Here is a 23,447-nt window from a genome sequence, read left to right as displayed (position 1 = left end):
TTGTTCACTCCAAAAGAGGAGACAGAGACGTGATCTTCCAACTCGCTTTGTCCATGAACAGTATCTGGACACGCAGTGACAACTTCACGCCAAACTCCATCTGAAACAGCAACATTTGTCCTGAGGATAAAACTACGGATTCATCCTTGTTTTTAATGGATGATGAAACTAATTCATGCATTTTTTTTTAAATGAAATCATACCTTACTCCTTATGTTTTCATTAGACATTCATTTTGAAAAAAGCTCACATTCTCAACCCATGATTTGTGTCTGCGCTGCTGGAGTCTGGTCTATCATCAGAAGTTCAAACCAAACCTACGTCTTTATATTTACTTGACTGCAGATGTAAATACCTTGCATGTATTTAATGGAGAGGAACAAAACACAAACTCGGTCTTTAGTGGTGGAATCCAAATGAAACCCAGGACTGCATCTCGGTATGTTTAAAGGATGGACTTTCTCTTCTTCTTTTCCCTCCTTTTCTACCCTGTTTAAGATTCCTGGCCTTTCACCTGACCCCAGGCCTTAGCCAGGGGGGCTGGGGGAGCCGGTTGCTTGTGGTGGTGGGGGTTAAAGTGTAATCCTGGTCCTGTGACCACAAAGGCTTGGCCCCTGAGGGCCAGGGACCAGCCGCATTTTCTGAATTGCAATGTTATCCCTCAGCAAACCCTTCGGACCGACAACATATCAAAGGATTACATTGCAGGGCTTCTCTCTCTCTTTCTCTCTCTCTCTCTCTCTCTCTTCTCTCTGGTGCTTAAGGATGGCCACGAAGCCCAAACCCTTCCCTCTTCCCTCCGCTTCTCCTCCCCATCAAGGATCTTAAATCAACCGTTTTAGATTTTGGTTTTGGCTTTTCGATTGTGTGGGGGAAGAAGATTATACAACACAACAAAACCTTTCCAGAATCTAGTTTAAGAAAAAAAAAAAAAAAAAAAAAAAACCCAGAGAGAGCTGAAGAAGCCTTCTTTTTTTTTTTTTTTTGGGTTGCATTATATCAGTGCCTCAGTCCAACCACTTTCACATCAATCTATTAACAAGAGTAATTGCCACATAGCATCATTACAACTGACACATATTTTAAACCATTCAGATGCTGATATCTGGCTGTTTAGTATACTGCTAATTGCTTGCTTAAGTAATCCATTAAGGAGTGTTTCTACAACAGCTTGCATGCTCCATTATCATTAGTTTTATTCTGAGGAAACCTTAACACACCCTTTTTAACAGCACCGCGGCTTTGCCCTGAGCGCCTCTTTGCATTTAAACCTAAAGAATTTGCTTAGCAACTTCAGAAGACAGAGGGAACTGAAGCGAAAGAGAGAAAAGATTTAATTGACGCCTCCCCCATTTTCCCAGGGTGAAGACAAGAGGTAGGAGGGATGACGGGGAGAGGGGGGGGGAGGGAGAGAGAGGGGGTGATGTGACACTGCTCTCCTGGTGTTGCGACTGTACAAAAGGAAGCAGATTTGCAGAAGAGGTGACCCCTGACCTCTAAAGCTGAAGAAAGGGTCCTCGATGGCCCCAGCTCCAACCAATCAATCACCTCCCAGAGGCTGCTGGTCAGCCGGACTGTAAGAGGACACTGCAGTCCGACCACCGGACCCACCCCCAAACATTCCTTGGGAGGAAACTTTTTTCCTTTTTGGCCAAAGGGTGGGGGGCTGGGGGGGTGGGGGGGGGTTCAGAAATAAAAGGAGAACAGGTCAAGATTTGTCTTTAAGAAAAACAACAAAAAAAAACAAAAACAAAACTTGTTCCATTAAATTATTTAACTTCACCCTTTCTGCCCAAATTCAATTTTAATAATATATATTTTAAAAAATCCACTAATCCAGAACAGCCTGCAGCAAACACGTCCCAACGATGGTTGAACCTCTTCATCACGTTGGCACGAAAAATAAAGCTCATCATTTTGCTTTTTAAAAAATTTTTTTTTTTTACTGATTTTCCTTTTTAATCAAAGCAGAAAAACGTTTCTTACTTTCTAGTTTTCAGTAAACACCTCTCTAGTTGATGAAAGATCTGAATCTTGGATTACATACTTACTTTATTTGAATATTTATTGTGATTTATTGTAAAGTTTCTGGATGAAACTGTACATTGACTATACAATTAAAGATGCTTGACTTGATTTCTGTCCTCTCGCTAAAGAATATTAAAATAAATATCATGAAGTTTCTCTCCACTGTCTGACCACTGCCCGGCTGAATTACACTGCTGCACAGGGGACTTCTGACTTCTGATTTTCCTATTAAATGATACTATTACTCCTGAGCAGTAAAAGTTAGTCAAGGTCAGTATACAGCCAACAGCTGGCCGCTGACTTACGAGCGTGTTGCTGACACCACGGAGACTTTAGGCATATTTGCTTGTGAATAAATACATAATTAAATGCTAAATTAATTTTCACGAGAACATTTACATACTGGAACCGAGAGAGCGGGAATGAAAGGCAGCAAAAGACAATAAGGAAAGGTGCAAAGTGATCACCGACTCGCTGGCATCACCGAGGAAATATTGTTATACCCAAGGATCAAGTGTTTTTAAAGCTCCGGCTTTTCCACAAAGACACAACTTTGCATTTCATTCTTTTCTTTAATATGCATGACTAATACTCAGCTTTTTTCATTCTATTCATTATATGAAACCATTAATATTCAACACCAGCTTTTATGCATTCAACGCTCACCTGCTTCAGCCAAGATTCTCATAGTGTTGATTAGAAACGATGATAGCAACACTGACTTTACACGCTGCGCTATTGTGACATCAAGACTTGACACCGGCCTCTTTCCATCGATGGAAAAGATTAAATTCTGGTTCTCTGAGGTCTTGAGCCTTAAATCACAGGCAGGTCAGACAATAAACAAAGACTCTTCAGTCAGATAAGAGTCGGGGAACTTGTTGAACCGGTTCCGGACAGAACCAAATAGACAATAATTATAAATGACCTGCGAGATATTTGTTTAAACTTTAATCTGATACCAAGATGACCGCGTCCGTTAATAACACATCATGTGGTTTGAGACGGTTAAATAGCCCGATCATATGTCTAAATCACAGGCATTTTCTTTGCCAAAGAATATCCAGCAGCAGCAGTGTTTTATTACATCTGTCAGTTAATTGGAAATGATTTGTTGAACAGTTGAAGTAGAGTTTTCACTTGTTATTGGAAAAGCTTTGTTTCATGGCAGCAGCTTTCAGACTCCACATTAACTCATCTTCCTCTCTGATTATGGCAGCTCCGAGCAGCAGCAGCAGCAGCAGCAGCAGCAGCAGCGGTTGTAAATAGCAGCAGAGACTTTGTAGGTCATTTCGTCTGTATAGCCTTTGTTACTCAATACGAGACTGGAAATTATGATAAAAAAATAAAAAAAAGACAACTGATTGATGTGAAGCACAGGATGCCGAAGTCAACAGCGTCTGAGATGAAAGCATTCCAGGTCGCAGCGGTCTCTCCAAATAGAGCGCGTAAAATGAATAATTTGTGACAAGAATGAAGTGCTGATTCATTCCCAGCACCACACCTGAGCAAACACGCACAGTCCTCTTTGTTACTACGAGCAAAACAATGAAAGACCCGAGTGAAACACGAGAGAGCACAGTGACACAAACAGTTGGCAAACATCAAACATATGTGTTCTTATACTCTTGATTCCATGTACAAATTAACACTCGCAGATGCTCCGTTTTTATTTCTTTATTTTCCCACCAGAGCTTATCAAGCATTCACTAGTGTTTTCTTTCTGTGGCTGGTTGCAAAAAGGCCTGACCAGGTGCCATCTATCAAAACAATCTGCTCTCAGAGGGAAACCTGCTATTAACTGATAAGAGTCTGCCCTCGGTGGGGTGTAATAGGTCCCACTTGAGTTCCTTTTTGGAGTATTGTCCTGGCAGGCCACCTCCAAGACAAACCCAAACTCAATGACTCCCTCCTTTCTTCGGTCCCTCCCAGGCTGAAAAGTACAGCAGCTGCCTCATGTCACCGCACTGGTCCTCAACAGCCACATTCAGCCGGGCCTGTTGAGGTGAGACACTTCATTCCTCCGTAGCTGACAATCAGCCACGGTGAAGTCACTGTTATTTTGGAAAGACTCGCTCTCTTCTCCACTGAGCTACATTGGGCTTATTTTTAACGATATATCATTATCTCATTATATAATCACCATTATTATATGCAGTGAAATCACACGCTTGCGGCCTCTGGTTCCCATTAAAGCTGCGATCACTCACATCTCACGTGTCTTTACCTTAACCAAGCAGCATGGACCGTCTTTAAGTTGAATGAGATACAGTGCTGATATGATGATGAAGTTGCAGTAAAAACAGATGATTTAAAGTGTGTAGTAATGAATCATCTTGAAAATATTTACAAACGGATTTTTATTCTGCGCTGAAATTAATGTGTAAAAATGGCTGCCGGTTTAAACACTACAGCTGAATTTAAAACAGGGGGTAGCCTGTACGGCAGATGATATTTGTAGATAATGAGCTAAATAAAACCTGCAGAGGATCTTTCAGAGTCGACTTCTTCAGTAATTTTCATGTAATACTGAAATTAATGGGAAGCAATGGCTGCCTGGGAGGTTTAGGAACTGAACTTCACTAATTCAGAAAAACCAAAGCACGAGTTATAAAGGTTTGAGATTAATGTGCGTTAATATCAATAATCACTTTCTTTCTTACGGTAACTAACGTACATCAGTGGTGTGCAGTGACTTGTACAGATTGGCACCAACTACACCGGCAGTATACAGGAAAAACATCTCAAAAATCACTATGTTAATCTTCAAAAATATTCACCATCAACAATGACACACTCCGGTGATATCCCAGAATCCTGTACTTCGGCTCAATACGTCGTCTCAAATGATAAAATCCTTAACGCTTTCACCTGAGAACTGTGGAAACTGAGTCAAGGGCAGCTTGACAATCACACTACAGCCAGCTACATCTCATCATCCGTCAAAGATGCCAGGATTTATCCAGCATGCGTGAGCGCAAAACGTCCGAAAAATGGCCGGCAGTCGAGCTAGCTTCCAGAGACAATAGCCCACTGCGGCCACAAGAGGGCAGTAGATTACAAGATGACTGCAAACAGGAAACTCTCTCAATGTTTCTCCCTCAGTTTTCCTGAAATAAACCACTGGGACAAACAAAGATTACAATTAAAATCCACCTGGAACTTCCCATTTAACTCACATCACTTCTTATGGACTTCTGTAAAAACTTCTGTAAAATCTTTGGACAACAGAGACATAACCTAGAATTCTATAATAAAGAACTTTTATAAATCTGACTTCTTACGGCGCGGCTGGTGAGTAGCTCATTTCCTTTACAGAGAGATGAAGTCAGCTCATCAACTGGAAGCCGAAAATCACATTCAAATGGAGTGATAATTAATTAGGTCTAAATGTCATTTTCATAATTGGGATTGTCCAGGATTTGGTTGCTTGTTTTTGTCGAAATAATTTCCTCCTTCCTCAAGTCAGAGGGAGAGACGGACGTACAAACATACATACATACATACATACATACAGACATACATGCCATCTCCCTCTGATGAGCGTACATCACTTCAAACATCTTGTGCTAGAAAATCATCACCAACCTCAGATGAGGGAACCCCTTTCTTCCCGTTGAGCCGGCTCTATTCATTAAACCATGTATGGGAAGGCTGCCAAAATGACCCATCAGAGATTGACGGGGGTTAAGCTCCCATAATCAATATGACACTGCTAAGTGCCCTTTGATTGAGCTGCACGCAGTGTAAAAGGACATTTCTGTGTGCCCGGCTGCTCTTGCCACCAAGAAATGCAGCATTTGTCCAAAGCTAAACGGTCTTCTGAATGTCATTGTCACGGGTACATTAACTTTTATATGAGTCTGAGAGACAGACTTGGAGTGAGGATGAACGGCCATTTTCATTAGCGTGGCTGCTCGGTGCCATTAAGGGCGCTGTCAGACGGACGGGGAACAGAAATGGTTTTGCATGGGGCGCGTGAGCTAAGGCCGGAGATTTCATTCCTTCTCTTAAGACGTTGCACGAAGAGAGCTGGAGTGGCGAAGGCAGCGGCTAAATTTGCCGGTGTGAAACCCCCCGTGTCACTAGGCAACTGGATCCGATGGTTCCTTTGTTTGGGGTGAAAGGTTGGAAGCACTCGTACTAATCTCCTTGCTTCACAATTAAGGAACACAGGAGAGCTGCTCGAACCTCTTCCCGCTCTCAAACAACAACAACAAAAAGAAAAGGATTGAAAGACTCCTCCATTGTCCCTCCTCCTCAGTCCCTGCTCCCCCTCCTCACTCTCCACGCTAATCGAAAGGTATTTGCACTGTAAATTAAAAGGGCCCTCGTGCGTTGCTGTTTTAACACTGACGCGCTCTCCTAAGATGTCCACAAACAGCTCCAATCTAATTACAGAGGGAGATTTACTTCAAATAACACTGTGGACAAAAGAACCCTGGCTATTGTTGACGCGGGGCCACTGTTCCACATCTCTTTCTCTCTTTCACTCTCTTGGGCGAATCCTTTTATATTCAAAGTCCTCGCCTCGCCAAGGTTAAAATGCGATGGGATATCTGAAAGTGGGGAACCTCCTGACAAAAGCGGCCTTTTTATTTCCTGAATGGCAAATGCCTTCGTTGATTTCCACTGTTCTGTCTCTTTCCTTATCTATCCTTTCTTTCTTTTTTTCCTCCTTCTTCTTCTTCCCTTTTTTTTTTTTTTTAACCAAGCAGATTTTGAACAAAGCCGCAGCGGCCGACATGCAAATGTAACGGGGGAGAAAAGCGGCATCCAAGGGAGTTAAGATTGTCCGACAACGGGACGTGCTTGCTGGGGTTGCATTGTGACATACGGCTGAGACACATCCTCAGGGTCGAAAGAGGGAGGAAAGGGATGGTGGATATTGGCTGGCCAGATTTGCAGTGTGTCCTGCTGACTTCCATTTTATGGCCCGTGAATCGCAGAGCCCTCTGGGAGTCTATAATCCGCTCCCCCCCACCCCCACCCCCAACCCACCCTCCTGCTGCCCATACCACATCATTTTATTGGTCTCTCTAGATGTGTGGCTGCTGTCCCTGGTTTACAATGATCCATCCATGTGGGGATTCTCCCGCAGCCAGACTGTTGCACACTACGGACATCCCAATTTGCTACTGGATCCCACCCACCTATTTCCCCCTTATAAGAATACTAGCTCCCTCCCTGACATGCTGTTGTCCCATGGTTTCCTGTGGCGGTGCCTCAATGCGACTGTGCCCACCATGACACTAAGCCTCGGCACTGAGGCTCTGCAGTGCAGGGGCCCAGTTGGGTATTTCTCAATGAATGAAGCTGGGTGCGGGGGAACGTAGCAGTGCCAGCTCTCATTCACACATTTTTATCTCTTTTACACACAAACCACACATCCACTATTCACATAGGCCGCTGTGCATAACACTCATGGCCGTGGCGGATGATTACTACCGGGTGTTGGTCACACCGCAGCCCCGCACAGTATCCATCAGCCAAACGGAGGATCTTCCTCCGCCTGGAAAAACTCATTTAGATCTTATCTGGGGAAAAATTTGTTTGCTGCGGGAGAAGGAGGAGGTTAGTAGCAGGAGAACTGACTGTAGTCTAGCTAGTGCCACTTGATTTAATTTAGCCACCGATAGTGTCTCTGACCACTTGTACTCTTCTTATTTTGGAAGGTGAGTGAGAGTGAGTGCCAAGGAGGGGGAGATGGAGGGAGGCAAAGAGAAAGAGGTATTTGTTTACAGAGGCAAAGGGAACCGAGGGGTTTTAAACGATCATCTTACTCACGTTTTCGACAGGAAGTAGATACGATATAATAATCTGTATGAATATAAAGCCAGAATCATTGATCACATCGCTCTAGATATCGAAAGGGGAAACCACTTTCTAGGATCACTATGTTGATGAATTTTTCTTATGATATAATGCTTTGATACTGAATGTGTATGAGCTGCAGGTGGTGCTCAGAGAGCTCATTAATCGATTACTTGCTCAAGTCAATTATGCAGCAAAAATAGCTCCAGAAATCTCCACTTATTCCAGCTGCTCAAATGTGAGAATTTGCTGCTTTTACAAAACTTTAAAACTTAAAAAAAAAACAACAACAAAAAAAAAACAAGAAAGAATTTGAGGATTTTATTTTGGGCTCTGGGAAGCTTTTTTCTTTTACATTTCATAGATGAATAGAACTGAAAAAATGAAGATGGCAACAAGTAAAACAGACAAAAAAAAAAAACATGCACTCTCTGTTTGATGCCAACAGGCAAATACGTTTGTCTCTGTACGTGTCTGTAGGTCTCAGCGTTTGCTTGGCATCGTGACTAAGGAACGTGATAACCTACTGCGACCCAAAAATGGCCTGTGTGAGTTCCCTGGCCAGCTGGCCGCAGACAGACAGACAGACAGACAGACAGACAGACAGACGGATAATCTGCCGCCGTCCACGGACAGCTTGCTCAATTATGAGTGGGACGCTGAAACGAACGAGCGCGCTGCGAATCAGCATTTTGACTCACCAGATGACACCGACAGGAAGCTCACCATGCTAACATTTTGTGACCAGAAGTCATAATGCTAATGCACATCTGCCCTTTAGCGAAGCGCTGCGCCGAGACTCATAAACGTGTTTATTTTATCTTTATGGTGATAATTTCATTCCAACAGCTAACAAGAGTTAAGAGGGATCAGTGGGCTGAGTGGAATCATATTCACACTTCCACCGTCCAGGGGGCTGTATGCTTGTGTATCCATATATATGTGTGTGTGTGTGTGTGTGTGTGTGTGTGTGCCTCAGTGTGTGTAGCAGCAACACATGTGTAGCGCTGCTTGCCCGGGGTGGAAGAATATTTGCTTTGCTTATCGCCGCCCTAATGCTCACTGACAAGTTAATAACATCACAATTAACTAAATGCTAAACAGATGCCAGTGCTGGACTAATGTGATTGAGACAATCGGCACTTTTGACGTGACCCCTGTGTAGCGCTGCCATTGGCCTAATTTGCTTGAGTGACATGACTGGACTGTGTGTGTGTGTGTGTGTGTGTTAGTATTGGAGGTAACAGATTGCTAAGCTAGCAGTGTCAACACTTTACAAGGTAGAAAAAGCAAAAGGAAAAGTAGTAATATGAGTAAAAAGAGCTTTTTTTCTGACCATCATAACCTTGTTAGACTCCCCCCCCCCCTTGCTCTTTCTCCTTTTCTGTCTCCCCTCCTTTTCCGCTGCTCTCTCTCTCTCTCTCTCCAGCCAAACTATTTCTGGCTTGAGAAAAGAAAGTGTTTACTCTGTGGCCGCGGCCTGCTGGAATCACGCTGTGTTCCCACTGGCTAAACCCACTATTGCCACTCCATGGTTTGCATATTTTCCCTGTATTACAAGACTTTAAAAAAGGACGGAGGGAGATAAAGAGAGAAAGAAAGAAAAATAGAAGAGTAAGAGAGCAGCCTCCCCCCTCCTATTATATGTGGATTTTCTCTGGCACTGCTGTGTGTGTGTGTGTGTGTGTGTGTGTGTGTGTGTGTGTGCGCGCGCACATGGAGATGATTCATGTATAAACAGGAACACCAACAGTTGGACAACAAATTCTTCCAAAGCCTGTGGACTCCAGACTCATTTTGTACGCAGGTCACATGGGAGATGCGGTCCCCTATCGTTTCAAGTGCCACTCAGCTAATGTTGAAAACCAGGCGACTGCTCATACACAGCTTGACGGATTCATGTGCAGATTTCAATGCAAGTTACAAAAGTGTGCACTTACATGCATGTACAGTTTGCATTGGCAGTAAAATGCATGCAGCCTGCAGAAATCTGCACTTTTTAAATCTGCAGACAGGCAGAGTAAAAAAAAAAAAAAAAAAAACTACTTTAACTTCAATTTATTGCTTACTTTTTTGTTTATGAGCCACTTTCTCTGCACATATTCTGACCTTTTTGCTTTTCTGCACCGAGCTCCAGTTTAATCAAGTGGAATGTGAGTGTGGTGGGTTTTACCAATAAAAATACAAGAGCTATAAATTATGGTGGGGACCAAAACAATCTAATGAAAAAAAGAGATGACGATAGCTGGCAGAAGTATAGAGCTGAGGACAGAATGAGAGAAAAACAGCAGCTCGGAGATCAGAACAGTCTTGTACAGCCCGACGGGGAGAGGCTTTACTGGAAATGCAAACTGAAAATGACACGTCGGAGGTGGCTGTGTGTAAATGAGCACAACACTCTCACAATACAATATTATGGTTTGGGATAACAAAAAAAAAAAAAAAAAAAAAAAAAACAGCATTAAAACGGTTTTGGAAACGTCTTATAGTTGATATCACAAAGAGGAAATGACAGCGTGCAGCAGTGTTGGACAATTACTTCTCAGACTTCTGACGACTGTTTGACTAATTCTTCCTCTGCAAACCTCATCTCCAAAAGATTTGTAAAACAGAATGCAGTTATGATTCTGTGTATTAAATAATAACTAACTCCTTAAATGTTACTGCATCTCTTGAATACTAGAAGTCATATTATGTGCTGAAGTATTTTTTTTTATTTTTTTGTCCTTGGTTTAAAAAGAAAAAAAAAAAAAAAAAAAAATTCAAGCCAAATTGAAATCCAAATGTTGGAAATACAACGGCTACGTTTGATGCTTTGCTTGACATTGAAAAAAAAACTGACCTGTTTCCCTGCATGCGCTCCCAGAGGAAAGGCATGCCTGTTGGTACGGCATGTCATTTTTCATTTTGAACATAAAAAATCTCTGTGAAAGAAACAATGCCGCTCAGATTTAAAGAGAAAGTCTGAGCACGCTGGCATGCTTTGGTATTTGAGGACATTTTGCTGAGGACCGGCATTACATCATGTGAAATCACATTAAAGATTAATTAAGGTGTTTTTGATATTTCTTCAAAAAAGGTCCAGCTCGGCCCCGGCCTTTGATTATATTAGTCCTGCTTCAGGAATGTTGTACGCTGCTGCTGCTGGATACATACAGAAATTCAAAAAATGCATTACAGTAGGAAATACAAAAACACAAACTCACTAGATGTTAAATCGATGTTCTTTGCCTCTTATTTGGTTTGGAAGCTACCAAACTGAAAAATCTGAATTCAGATGACCATCCAGGGCCATGACATCTGGTACAACATTTCTGAATCTTATTATTTATTCATTTTTTAGTAATAACTGCAGGTATTAGCCTTTTATTTATTTATTTTTTTTTTACACGTTTTCTTTCCTGACATTAACACTTGCCCCGATGATATGTTTGAAGTAAAAAAGCAGTCTGGAGTGATTTCATATCAGTAATCTGTCAATCACCTGACAGGCACATGATGAAATGGAAGCCTCCGCCAGGAAATCCTTTGTGTAAGCACGGCCTTACATGTTGTGTTTCCTGGGAAGGCTGCCGTGAGCGCAGGGCTAGGCCTTTTAAAATGAGTCGAAGTCTCAGTGCATACATTGCATAACAATTGGAGGACATGAGACAGAGACGGTACTAAATGGGCTACGATTCTAAATGACAGCAGTGTTATTCTTTAAGGATGAGAGCTCCATGAAAGCCAGACAGACTGTGTTCTTTGCTTACAAAAGCCCTGAGGCGAGTCCCAGTTTAGAGAGGGGGAGGTAGTGGTGGTGGTGGTGGTGGTGGGGGGGTGTCTGATGCGATGCCATCCAATTTGGGGAAATATGTGACAAAAATTAGCTGCGAGTAGATGTAATGCAACTCACAAGTGACTTCGGCTCCTGAATACAGCGTTTCCTGGATTTTATGCGAGTGTGTATTTGTTGCACAACACTGCCAAAGTAGGGGATAGTTTGCAGTGAGTGTTTGTGCATGTGTATTTGCACGAGTTCACTAGGGTAAAAACAGCCACATGATGTTTTGCTGCTCGTTCCCCTGGCATCCTGACCAGTCAAACCCCCCCCCACCCCCCTTACCCCCACCCCCATGCAAAAGAGCTTGTCCGTTAGGAATGACGGCAACTCCAGGAATGCCTCAGCGGCCTCCAAAACTGTCCGCTGGTTTTGGATAACCAGCCGCTATACGTCCCGCACACATGAGCCGCTGAGTAACATAGAGGAGCGTGTGATACACCAAGCATGCGCAGTCGTGTTAAAAAGCAGGAGAAGGCAGACAAAGTGAGAAAGAGACAGAGGTTGAGTCAGACTGCAGCTGATCAGGCCGACAGAGGAGATGCCACAATAGTTCCCATTCAAAGCGGCAAGAAACAGCCACAGTTTCAGAGGCCAAATATTGTCATCAGAGAACATTAGCCAAGGGCTGAAGCGCTGCCAAGAGGCAGGCAGAGATCAAATCTGGCTTTGATGGCCAACAGTAACCCCCTGCTCCCACCGCACGCCCTCTCTGATGTTTTGCGTCTTGGGTACTGTACACACAGACGTTTCTGTATAAATAAATCCATGTTTGTTAAGCTTTCCAGCTCAAACTGATTTAACACACAACTGTCCAGTGGAGCTGCTGTTGCCTCTGTATGCAGCTTTCTTTGGTTTCGTCTCTCCCTGTATATTTTGATGAAAGATCGTTATTTACATTGCTAGACACATAAAGAAGGGCATATCTAAAGCATAGAATAAAAAAACAGTGCTAGCAGGCACAAGAGGAAACATATTCATTACACCCCATGATATAAAAGAGGGGCTTTTGTAGCATAAAAAAATACTAACAATCAAGCTTTTCTCTGAGCTTTTCTCAGGCTTAGATGTAAAAAGCACTGAATAAAGAAAGTCCACAAGGTCATTATAAACATTCGTTCATCCTCTTAGGACCATGAAAAAGTAAAGTTTCCACATGGAGGATAAATCCTGAAAGCTTTGTTTCAGACTCACTCTCATGACTGACCTGTTAGCTGTAGTTTTGAAGGTGCCCCAGTGGGCAGAAAGATATTTTTCTTCCTCAACAATAACTCTCTATGATCCACAGTTGCTACTTCCAAAATTCGGTATTCAAAAAAAAAAAAAAAGGCAACATCCTAGCGGGGCCGGAGCTGCAGGGATCGGCCCGTCACGTGTCAAATGAACTGAGTACGATTCCTGCAGTACACGGAAGCGTGATGTGCAGCTGCGCCCGCGGTGTGTCCCCTCGCCTGACTGCAGAAGACCTAGCACACGCGTGGTTGTACAAGTAGCTCCCACTGGACAATAGAGGAGACGAAAACAGACAAGTTCATAATAAGTCTCCACAAAGTTAAAAAGAGTGAGAGACACAGGAAGGGACTTTGTTTGTTTACGTCTCCAGCTCTCATCATCATCATGTCATCAGTCATTCCCTGCTGGAAACAGACCAATTGGCTAAATGCTATCAACCGTCGACTCACTGTGGAGCTCGGCGCATGAATAATACTTAACCTTTGAATGTCACCATATGTAATAACACACACACACACACTAACTCACTCACTCACTCACTCATTCACTCTCTCACACACTCACACACACACACACACACACACACACACATACACACACACACTCAGACGAGGCAATAATAAACACATTGTCTGCCACAAGTGAGCAGGATCTGCAGCACAAAGAAAACCTCTGCTGATCCCAGAGCAGTGTGGAAAACTACAATTCAAATGACTGTTAGAGATACTTATATTGATTATTAATTGATTTAAAAATACAACGAGAATATGTTAATTATAGGTTACTTAATTAGCGGTATGCCAATTGACCTTGGGCTTCTATAATGACGCCGACAGAAACATATTATGTGTATTGATTTGTGGCGCAGCGATGACAAGGCGTTAACACTGAAACGATGGGCCGTGCCTTCAGAATAGGGATGTCAAATGTTGAAACCCAGAGCCGGGGAATGTCGTGATGTAGGTGAACTGCGGCATAAATATCACGAGGAAAGAGAAACTGAAAGTGAGAATCAGACAGTGCTGTGAAACTGCCTTGTCATATTTCACCAGAGCCCATTTTTCAAACGTTGATCCCTCACAGGGGCTGAACACATGGATGACTACTATACTATTACTGCTACTGCTGCTGCTGCTGCTCCAGTTGTCTGGCAGGAAGACACGTCTGGCCCTGGCTGCTGCGGCTGCTGCCCGACCGCCCGCCCCCCCACGCCCGCTCCGCTCACCTCCCCCCTCCCCAACCCCTTCCATTCGTTCCAGACTAGAATGCCTATATTTAGAGTGCTCCTTTCCGCTGTTATGGCTGTTGGATCATTAGCCTCATTTAACCCTTCTCTACCTCTGGTGAGCTGATTGGCTGAGGGCATGCCCCTCAGGAGTAACCCCCCCCAAGAAAATAAAAATCCTGACAACACCGCCCCACCTTCCCCACTCAAATGTTAAGGAAGAATGTGTGTGTGTGTGTGTGTGTGTGTGTGTGTGGGGGGGGGTATGAGTAGCTGCAAAGAAAAAGTGGAGCCACCCAATGGGAGCTGATATTGGCAGCCTGAGGGTCACGGCTTCAGACGAAGGACAAAACACAAATGATGATAATGATGATGTGCGGCTATTTCGGGGATGGGTTTTCTGGTGTGGATGTGCTTCAGCAGCGCTCTCTCTTCTTCGCTCATCTGACTTTGTTTGAGGAAATCTGCCGGAGATCTTGCACCCAAGAGGATAAACCGCTGTTATTCTGGACACGCCACGAGCTTTCCTCCACTCTCACTCCCAGTGCAATACGTCACGTTTATGCAGAAATATCACAAGCTAATGACTGGATTACTAAGAAACGTGCTGTGGACATTAATATTCCCCAGAGGATGAATCCTGATTCTGTGGCTTTTCTTCTCGAATCACCTTTAAAGCAAAATTTGAACTGGACTGAAAATCAATATTTAAAAAAATACGAGCACGAAGCCAAAGCTTATTTGTATTTGTTATTATTGTGTTATAATTCTACTCTACCCATTAGAATTATTCATTTACACATTACTGAACAACACTATCCATCAACCCCCCTTTTAACAGTAGTATGGTAGTGTACAGAACTTAACTGTGAGGCCGGTAATGCTGGGAAATAATTATACTCAATCTGCTGTGATTGTCCAGATTGTTCAATAGACAGAAACTCTGGATGGAAGGACTCACACACACACACATGCATACATGCATGATGCACAGCGAATCCTCCAGCACATACCTCCGCCCCAAGCACACCACCTCCATAACGAAGCGGGGGGAAGTTTGAGACGTTGTTCCTCCCCCCCCCCAAATTAAAGTGTTCATCACCAGCAGTGAAACTGTTCTGAGCCATCACACATCTGTTGAAGGGGGATTTACTTCTTCCTATTTACATCTTGGCACCTAGATCATCCTCCTCTTTCCCATCTTCATAGCCGAGAACTGATAAACAACATCGCCCTGCCAAGCTTTCCCGGTTTGTTGATTACTGTTGGGTCTGTCTTGATTTAGGGCGAGTGGGACTAATCCAAGATGATGTTATCCATCTATGTGTCAATCCATGGATCCAGTTAGGGAGAGAAGGCTGAACGAGCGCACCACCACCATCACCATCAACCACCACCACAACAACAACAACAACAACACGCCACAACGCGCATGCTGATTTGTGAAAATATACAAACACATTGCGAGTGTGAATCAGAGAGCGGTGGTGGTGGGGGGAGGGGGGGGGGTGATCTCAGTTTTTCTCAGTTTGAATTTGATCTCATTACAGAACGTAGACATCTCGCTACTTTGACCTTTTCTCTGCTATTTTTTAAATAATTTGTCTCGTCAAAATAAGGTCATCATCTTAAATCCAGGATCTACGTACGTGCAGAACAAAATCAGGTGGAGCAGCATGTTGATACAGCAGTGGAGCTCGTAATCTTTTTGTTTATGTCCACGGTGTCAGGATGATGTGTCTGGCTGTGTGTGTGTGTGTGTGCGTGTGTGTGTGTGTGTGTGTTCATACCGGTGTGGATCTGTCGGTGAGCCTCCAGGGATTCCTCTGTCTGGAACTGGGCGCCACACTGGTCGCAAACGATGGCCTTCTCACCAGCTGGAAAACAAGACACAAGAGAGCGGACGCCTGTTACACACTTACACACATGTACGTCACATGGAAAAGCAGTAAGAGATGGAGAGAGGAGAAGGGTTTGTTAAAGCTAAAGTGGAGGCAAAATAAATGTTCACACAGAACTGAAAGTGAAGATTTTGTCAACTGTAGTTTTACACTGAAACACGTCAATCCACTCACTGACATTTCAAGCTAAAATGTTTAATGGTTTGATTTTGAAATGAGGACAACCATAACACATATTTCTAACTTTCCTGTTTTGGAATTTTTAAAAGACAAAAACAATGAACTGGGAGGAAGTGTTTGAAATTCATCGACCTTCAACAGAAGCTACAACAAACTCGAGGCGTGAATCTTTAACCTCGACAACCAATAAATCAATAATAAAATAAGCTCAGTGTAGAGAAGTAACGAGAAAAGTCAGGGCAGAAATGCAAAAGCAAAAGTTTAGTCCATCAGAGACAAAAATGTCACGCTTCGAGCTTCATCACAATTCTTTAAAAAACAAATACACGGCGATCCAAATCACAAATTTATGCAAAGAACAACAAACAAAACAATAAATCAAAACAAAAGTATGATTCTGTATCTTCAACTCATTCAATTTTTAGAAGTCAGATGAATATTTTTCAGCATTTGACTGATTAATTGGAGCATCGTGATATATAATTTATTCTACATTTAGCTTTATAATTTGATGAGTCGAGCTATCAGCCTTCAGATTGGTCCGATTCAGCTCCGTATTTTTCATTTATAATATCCAAACAATGGCAGAAGGTGTCATCCCCGAGCCCCTTCATGCTTGATGTAGACTAATTTGCCCCCCAAAAAAAATCTAACTAATAATTATAGAGTCCATTATTTTGACAGTTCCTGTGACTGACTCAGGAAGAATGGGGCTTAGTCTATTAGTCTGCTCTATTAGCTCTATTAGTCTGTAAGTCTAATTTCTCTAAGTTCCAGATCAATGGATCTTTAAAAGTGAACATTCTTCCTGCACATATAAACTACAGAGACAAATAAATATATTTAGGGTGTAGCTTAATATACACGACTGAAAACCATTAAGTTATTGCTGAGTGCTCTTCCATTTTTGTTCCATTACACTTTGCCTCTGTTTATGTTGGCAGATCAAGTGCGTTCGCCCTTGGGCAGCGGTCTGGAATGCCATGTTCACCTATACTTTATGAATGTGTACAATCTTGTACAACAATAAAAGGAGAGGCGGGAGCCTGGCATGCACACACACACACACACCCACACACACACACACAGGGTGCCGTTAGAGGGCACATCAGATCAGGCTCACACAAATGACTTTTTATGGCTTGGCAACAAGAACTGTACATGCCATACACATCACACATCACACATCAAATAGACGCAAACACACACAAACATAATCACACACACACACATTTAACATCTGGATACTGTGTGCGTGTGAAATGGGCGTGCATGTGTGCAAGCCTGTGTGTCTGTTTCCAGTGCAAGCACAGAGTGATCTCTCCCGACCAGACCTTGGTTTGTTCTTGGCACGGCCTCCTGGGTTACGACACCTCCAGAGAGAGAAACAGAACACAATGAAAACAGGAAGCCGATTCTTAGATGACAGAAAAAAAAAAAAAAAAAGTCAGGGAGAGATGGCTTGTGTGGTTTTGCAACCGCGCTGACATTAGGGAACGGCCTGTACTGTAATAAGCCCTACCAAAAGCAGAAATGACATGGACCGTACATGACAGAGTGTGCCTGCCAGTAGAGTGCTTATGCAACAAGTTATGCAAAAGATGGTACGCTGCACAAGTGAGCGTGACAAGATCATAAGCCACTGTAATGCAACCTTTAAAGCTAGAACATCCTAGATTCATCTGTGATATCAAAAGATTTATTTCCATGTAACAACTTTAGACTAAATAGACTGAGCCGCCGAGCAATGTCCCTCTTAATTGGCTGCATATTCAAGAGGCATAATTTGCAGTGTGAGCGTATGGCGCGCCAGTGTCAAATGCACAGATGAGCATATGGCCGAATTAGCTGGCAAAAGCAGCCACTTAACCTTTGGAGAACAAGACATGTAGTGGAGATGTAGACAGAATCCCCCAACACACCCACTGATGTCCCTCATTTGCATTAATCACATAGTCCCTCTGTTGCTTCTTTAACTCCCTGATTCATCACTGCTGGCTCGACTACAATTATTATTTTTACGTGCTACAGTTGCCCCGCTAACCTGCAATGGATTCCTTCCATGCATTGATTTGAGCTCATTGATTACCCCTTGCAGCAAACTACCGGGACGGTTTTTATGACCATGCAAGTGCAATCATGACTCCATCATGTGCTATCCCATAGACTACCAGTGCTCAAAGTAAATTATAAAAACTATTCTTCTCTCTGCTACATGCACATCTGCATACTTTACGTTACTGCTGATTATTTCCCAAAACATGTTGTAATGTTGCAGATTTCTTCTTTCTTTCCTTCCAGGACTAAATTAATTTCTGTAATGTGTTAAAATCAATTTTCAATGCAGTTGAAACTTGCTTGAAACTTGAGTGTAATCCATTGCAGTGAACATCATGTCACAAGTAAGTTGTGAGTTGCAGTTTACAATTTCCTTTCCTTCACTGCCACTACTGAGGTGCCCCTGAGTGGGGCACTTAACCCCCAGCTGCCCCACATGCCCCCCCCTCAGTAGCCAGCAGATCAAACTGTGATTATACTGGGCAGCTTCCAGGTGTGAGTGTGTGTGTTCCCGGAGAACGGCTTCCATATTAAGCACATCTAATCTGGTTTTTAAAAAATGAATGAACACCGACGGCTGCCTGGAGGATAAGAAAAAACACATGCATGTCTGTGGGCTTGCACTACTGTAAAATATAGGTGATTAGTCGTAAATCAGCTTTCCACTGGCAAGTAATGACTCCGCCTCACAGACAGTGGTGCAACATTATAACAGTCTTCTGGGAGGCCAAGAGGCGTGTGCTAAATGGGCCAGGGATAGGATTTTAGTGCAGGGCATGCCCCTGCTTGTGGCACAAGGACATAAATTGTCAGGAAATGCCTGCATGGTGCCTTGCTTCAAGGAGAATGAAGTTGTGTGAGGTCACCGTGGGGCAAATGGGGGGGGGGAGGAAAAGTGGGAGCGCAGGAATCCAGGGTACACACGGCCAGGCAGCCACCCAGCCAGATGCCCGTCACTCTAGTTAGCCAGCTAAGTGCTAACAAGGGGCCCTCCGCCTGGTAACAGCCGCCATTAGACATTTTCACTGCCAAATTAAAGCGATAAATCTTGAGGCCCCTTTGATTGCAAGTGGGTGAACTTGTTAGTTAGGAAAAGACGGGGTAACCGGGACAGAGGGGAAGACTCACTTAACATCAGCTGATACTCTCGTCACGTGTCTATTAAATAATAGTTTTCCTTCCAACACAAAAAAAAAACGACACTCCAAGGCACATTATTTCAACACTGGTTTCACTATGAAAGATTTTAAATTACACACATAAAACATAAAAAAAAAAAAAAAAAGGGGCAACTCCCTGCCGCTCACTGGGAAACACTGGAACAAATGAAAACACAAACATAATGTGCAGTAAATAAGGATTATTCACCACACATTACAAAAAAAAACAAAGCCAAACTAAAAAGGAATCTCCACATCACCAAATGGTTGACCTGCCCTGTGGAACCTGTTAGTCGAGAGTCCTGTGTCACATTGCCACAGATTTAGCTGACATAATAAAAATTTCACAAACCAGTTGACTGTGTGTGTGCGTGTGTGTGTGTGTGTGTGTGTGCGTGTGTGTGCGTGTGCATGTGTTTGTATGTTGGGAGGTAGGGATAGGGGTGGTGATCAGGTGCCACATGCCACCGAAGCCACTTCCCTTTTCGCTTCCCTCTCTTGAGGTATTGCACAAGTGTTGTTGCAGTGCACTGTGGCTCAGTTATTTCATAAAAGGGCTGTAAAAGAGAACAACCCAGAGAGAGGGCTCCCTGCCAATCAAGTAAACTTCCTGCAAAGCCCGGCAGCAAAAAAAGTAATATAACGGCCCCGTACTGTAAACTCGATCTGTCTTTACAGGCCCTGCATCCCCCTGATAAAGAGAAAAACCTTCCTTCATTTGGTGCCACATTGTTAACTTTTTAAAGGCACTAACCTCTCAGTTTGCTGCGCCCATGTTTGAAGCTAGATTGGACATTGTTTTCGTGGTTCCTAGTTTAAACTGCAGCTCTGAGCGTAAACTGTACCTGTAGTGTGCGAGCAGAACGTTCATATCCGGTTCTTTGGTTTCCTGAAAAGGCAAATTGTGTAACTTTACATGAACTTGTTTTTTTGGGTTTTTTCTTTTTTTTTTTTTTTAGGTGTTGCAGCATCGTTGTTGTTCTTTTAAGTGGGTTTAGAGGTTCTGTTAAGTGTGTGGGAACAACAGCGTTTAAACTGGTCATGTGCTCCGAGTTTAAACACAGTTGTTTCACAGCGTTCTCAAATAGAAACTCAGTTAAAGCTGCTTATTCAATATCTGATGTATGAAACATGATGGAATTATTTCTAATATGATAAATAATTTAAAAGGATTTTTGCTTTATGTCAGAAACATCTTGAAAGTTACAAAAGTCTAAAATAACAGTTAAAAAAAACAACAACAAAAAAAAAACCACTTGAGTCAGCCATCTGTTCCAGTCACAGGACACGTGTCTCCAGCTCACGCTAAAAACAATGTCACAATCCCATCCTTCACGTTTTTTGTTCAACTAGTGCTCTATAAATAAAACTTGTGATTACTATTGGGCCTAGTTGACTCTAGGTACTCTAACCACTTCCTTGGCATTCAAGAGTGTTTCACTTAAAGTTAACTGCTGTGGGCTTCCCCCAGCGGCGGCAACGTTTCACCACGTAGACGTGATGAGGATTGTGGATTAAGCCCACCGCGCTCACAGGGAAGTGGTGGCGCATTCCTTTGCCTGTAATCCCCCCCCCCCCCCCCCCCCCGCCCCAAACATACTAAAGTGCTCATTCTCCCATTTCCCTAAATAATGCGAAGTGCAATGGTGCATTGTCCTATTTGCTTTTACACTCATTCCGTGACTGCATGGAATCTGAGCTGCAAATGCAAAACCATCATTACGTTATGATGCAGGGAGCAGGGAAAAAGTAACCTCAGTGCCCATTTGAGGGGGTTTGTGGGTGTGATAAGTGTATTTGGACGCGACAACACACACACACACACACACACACACACACAGACACAATTGCCACAGTCGCATCATCCAGTTCGGCGATGTGATCTCATAATGCCGCCATTCAGAAGCTCTTCTCACTGAAAAGAATATGTCAGAGGCAGAGAAAGGCCTTGTTTGTTTGGGGTGATAGTTGCCGCTTTTCCCCTCCCTCCTGTGAAGAAACTAAATATTTTTTGTGACTGTATGCCCCGCGCTCAGACTTGACACTTGTTGTGCCAACCTACTTTTCTTTCACAGGTAGAGCATATATGCTAAGTTCGCAACAGATGCCCCCCACCCCCTTGGGGACTGCAGTCTAAACAGAATCTTTCATCAAAGACAATCGCAGAATTAAACATAAGAAGTTAGAGAGCCTGTCTTTGCTCATAGCGACACACAAGAAGTAGGGCACCATGTTGATACGGGCGCTAAACACTTCATCCTGCACCGAAGAAAAAAAAAAAAAGAACCTGTGTTTCTTCTTTGGCAACCGTATGGTTTCGTAATCTGATGAAGCCTCAAATGTTTCCATTGCAACACATGCATTAAATGACCTTGTTTTGCCAACTAAACATGTCACTGTCACCATGAAAACGCAGTGTTAATAAATACAGAGAGAGAATTGAACATGCACATTTTTTTTTTTTTTTTTTTTCAGGAAATCAGCAAAGTCATGCAAAGACCTTCTGTTTCCTGCACCGGAGTCATCAACTTCAGTTGTCAAATGGTCTCACATGCATTGCTCGCATGAGATGGCATGACACTATTTAGCATTGATTACACACACACACACACACCCACACCCACACCCACACACACACACACACAAAAATCCAGACTAAGACTAACCACATTGAGGAACGGTTCAACAATAGAGCACGACTGTTCCAAGAGAATACGCCTGCTGTAATGCATAAAATACCACATTCAGGTCTGTACGATTCATTACACGTAAACACACAACGGTAAACAAACAGCTTGGTATGTAAATCAAATCAAATCAAGTTTATTTATACAGCACGCTTAAAACAAGCGGAGTCAACTGCTGGGCACATACGAGTTAAAGGTACAACAATCGCAAAAAGGAGTAAAATGGTAAATCGGCATCGGTAGTAAAGGCACAAGTAATAGAAAAGTCAGGAATAAGAATAAGATTTTATGACTGTACTGTAGAAATCAGCTGCGTTTTCTGTTCATAAAATATGTCATCCTCCATCAGCCAAATGTGAGATTGAAATAAAGACCAGCATGGAGGGGGGGGGGGGGACTATAACTCTCTGTAAACTATTGCATTTGGTGAGGATCAGCTGTCCTTTGGGTCAAAAATGTTGCCAGTGAATATAACAGTGACATTTGCTTTGAGATAGCAAAACTGTGGCTTGATCCTAAGCTAACACTTGAGTGTTTATACTGGGGTAACATATTTCTATCCGTCTATATTTGTATTTGTCTAGATTACCCGTTGCAAGGTTTTCATGGGGATCTGTGACGACAATATGGGCAAAGTCTCCACTTCAGCAGCATGTGACAAGAAAACGAAACAGTGCAATTTATTGTTTAATCTAGGATCATATTCTTTTATGCTCTGTTAGTACGAAGTAAAGGGTTTCCATTCGGCCGAAAAAAAAAACAAAAAAAAAACCAACCTGTAAAACCTTTCTCCATCACACATTTCCTCTTAAAGGCACAGTGACCTGGAAAGTTACTTTATGTAATTTACAACAACAGGAGTCGGGTAAATATTAAAAGACGACTGAGAAGTTGCTGAAGCTTGAAATTCTAATAGGCTGGGTGATTTTTCTTTTTGCACAAAAATAGGGGGCGGGGGGGGGGCTGTGCATTTGTCCCAGGCGGTGGGACAGTCTCCCCCCCCGAGAGTCAGGTCAGCAAACTCTCCTGGGTGTTTTAAGTCAAAGCTGAAGACCTATGTTGTTTTCTTTTCTTCTCAGTGTTAATATGCTTGAATTATTATGTAAACTTTGTGTTTTTCATGTGCAGCGTCTCCTGTTGTAATGTGGCAAAACCAGGTTTGGAAAGGTGCTATACAAATAATTATTTACTTTCTTACTTGCAAAAGTGAAGATGTGAAGGTTAACTTGACATGACAGAGCTTCAGTTCTGCTTTTCTTTTTTCTTTTTTACCCCCCCCCTCACTTTAATCCCTATGCAGCATTATTCCCTGCAGGACAGGACCACTGTTTACTGTATGTG

At 43.0% G+C, this 23,447-nt stretch overlaps 1 protein-coding gene across 2 annotated transcripts in view; it reads right to left on the bottom strand.

The window, feature by feature from the left end:
- zbtb16 (zinc finger and BTB domain containing 16) overlaps window positions 1-23,447 on the bottom strand; it is a 133,659-nt gene that overhangs the window by 33,780 nt on the left and 76,432 nt on the right. The window contains exon 3 of one of the 2 annotated variants that reach the window (XM_022760850.1): window positions 15,911-15,997. The exons of the other annotated variant lie outside the window; for it this stretch is intronic. Within the exon in view, the coding sequence (XP_022616571.1) occupies window positions 15,911-15,997 (87 nt within the window). The remainder of the gene's footprint in view (window positions 1-15,910; window positions 15,998-23,447) is intronic. 2 annotated transcript variants of the gene reach the window in all.

This window comes from Seriola dumerili, unplaced genomic scaffold (genome assembly GCF_002260705.1).
Source record: "Seriola dumerili isolate Sdu_G_001 unplaced genomic scaffold, Sdu_1.0 BDQW01000367.1, whole genome shotgun sequence".
In the NCBI taxonomy this organism is placed as follows: Eukaryota; Metazoa; Chordata; class Actinopteri; order Carangiformes; family Carangidae; genus Seriola; species Seriola dumerili.
The sequence above is the reverse complement of the archived record's forward strand: the minus strand, read 5'-3'. Positions and strand labels throughout refer to the sequence as shown.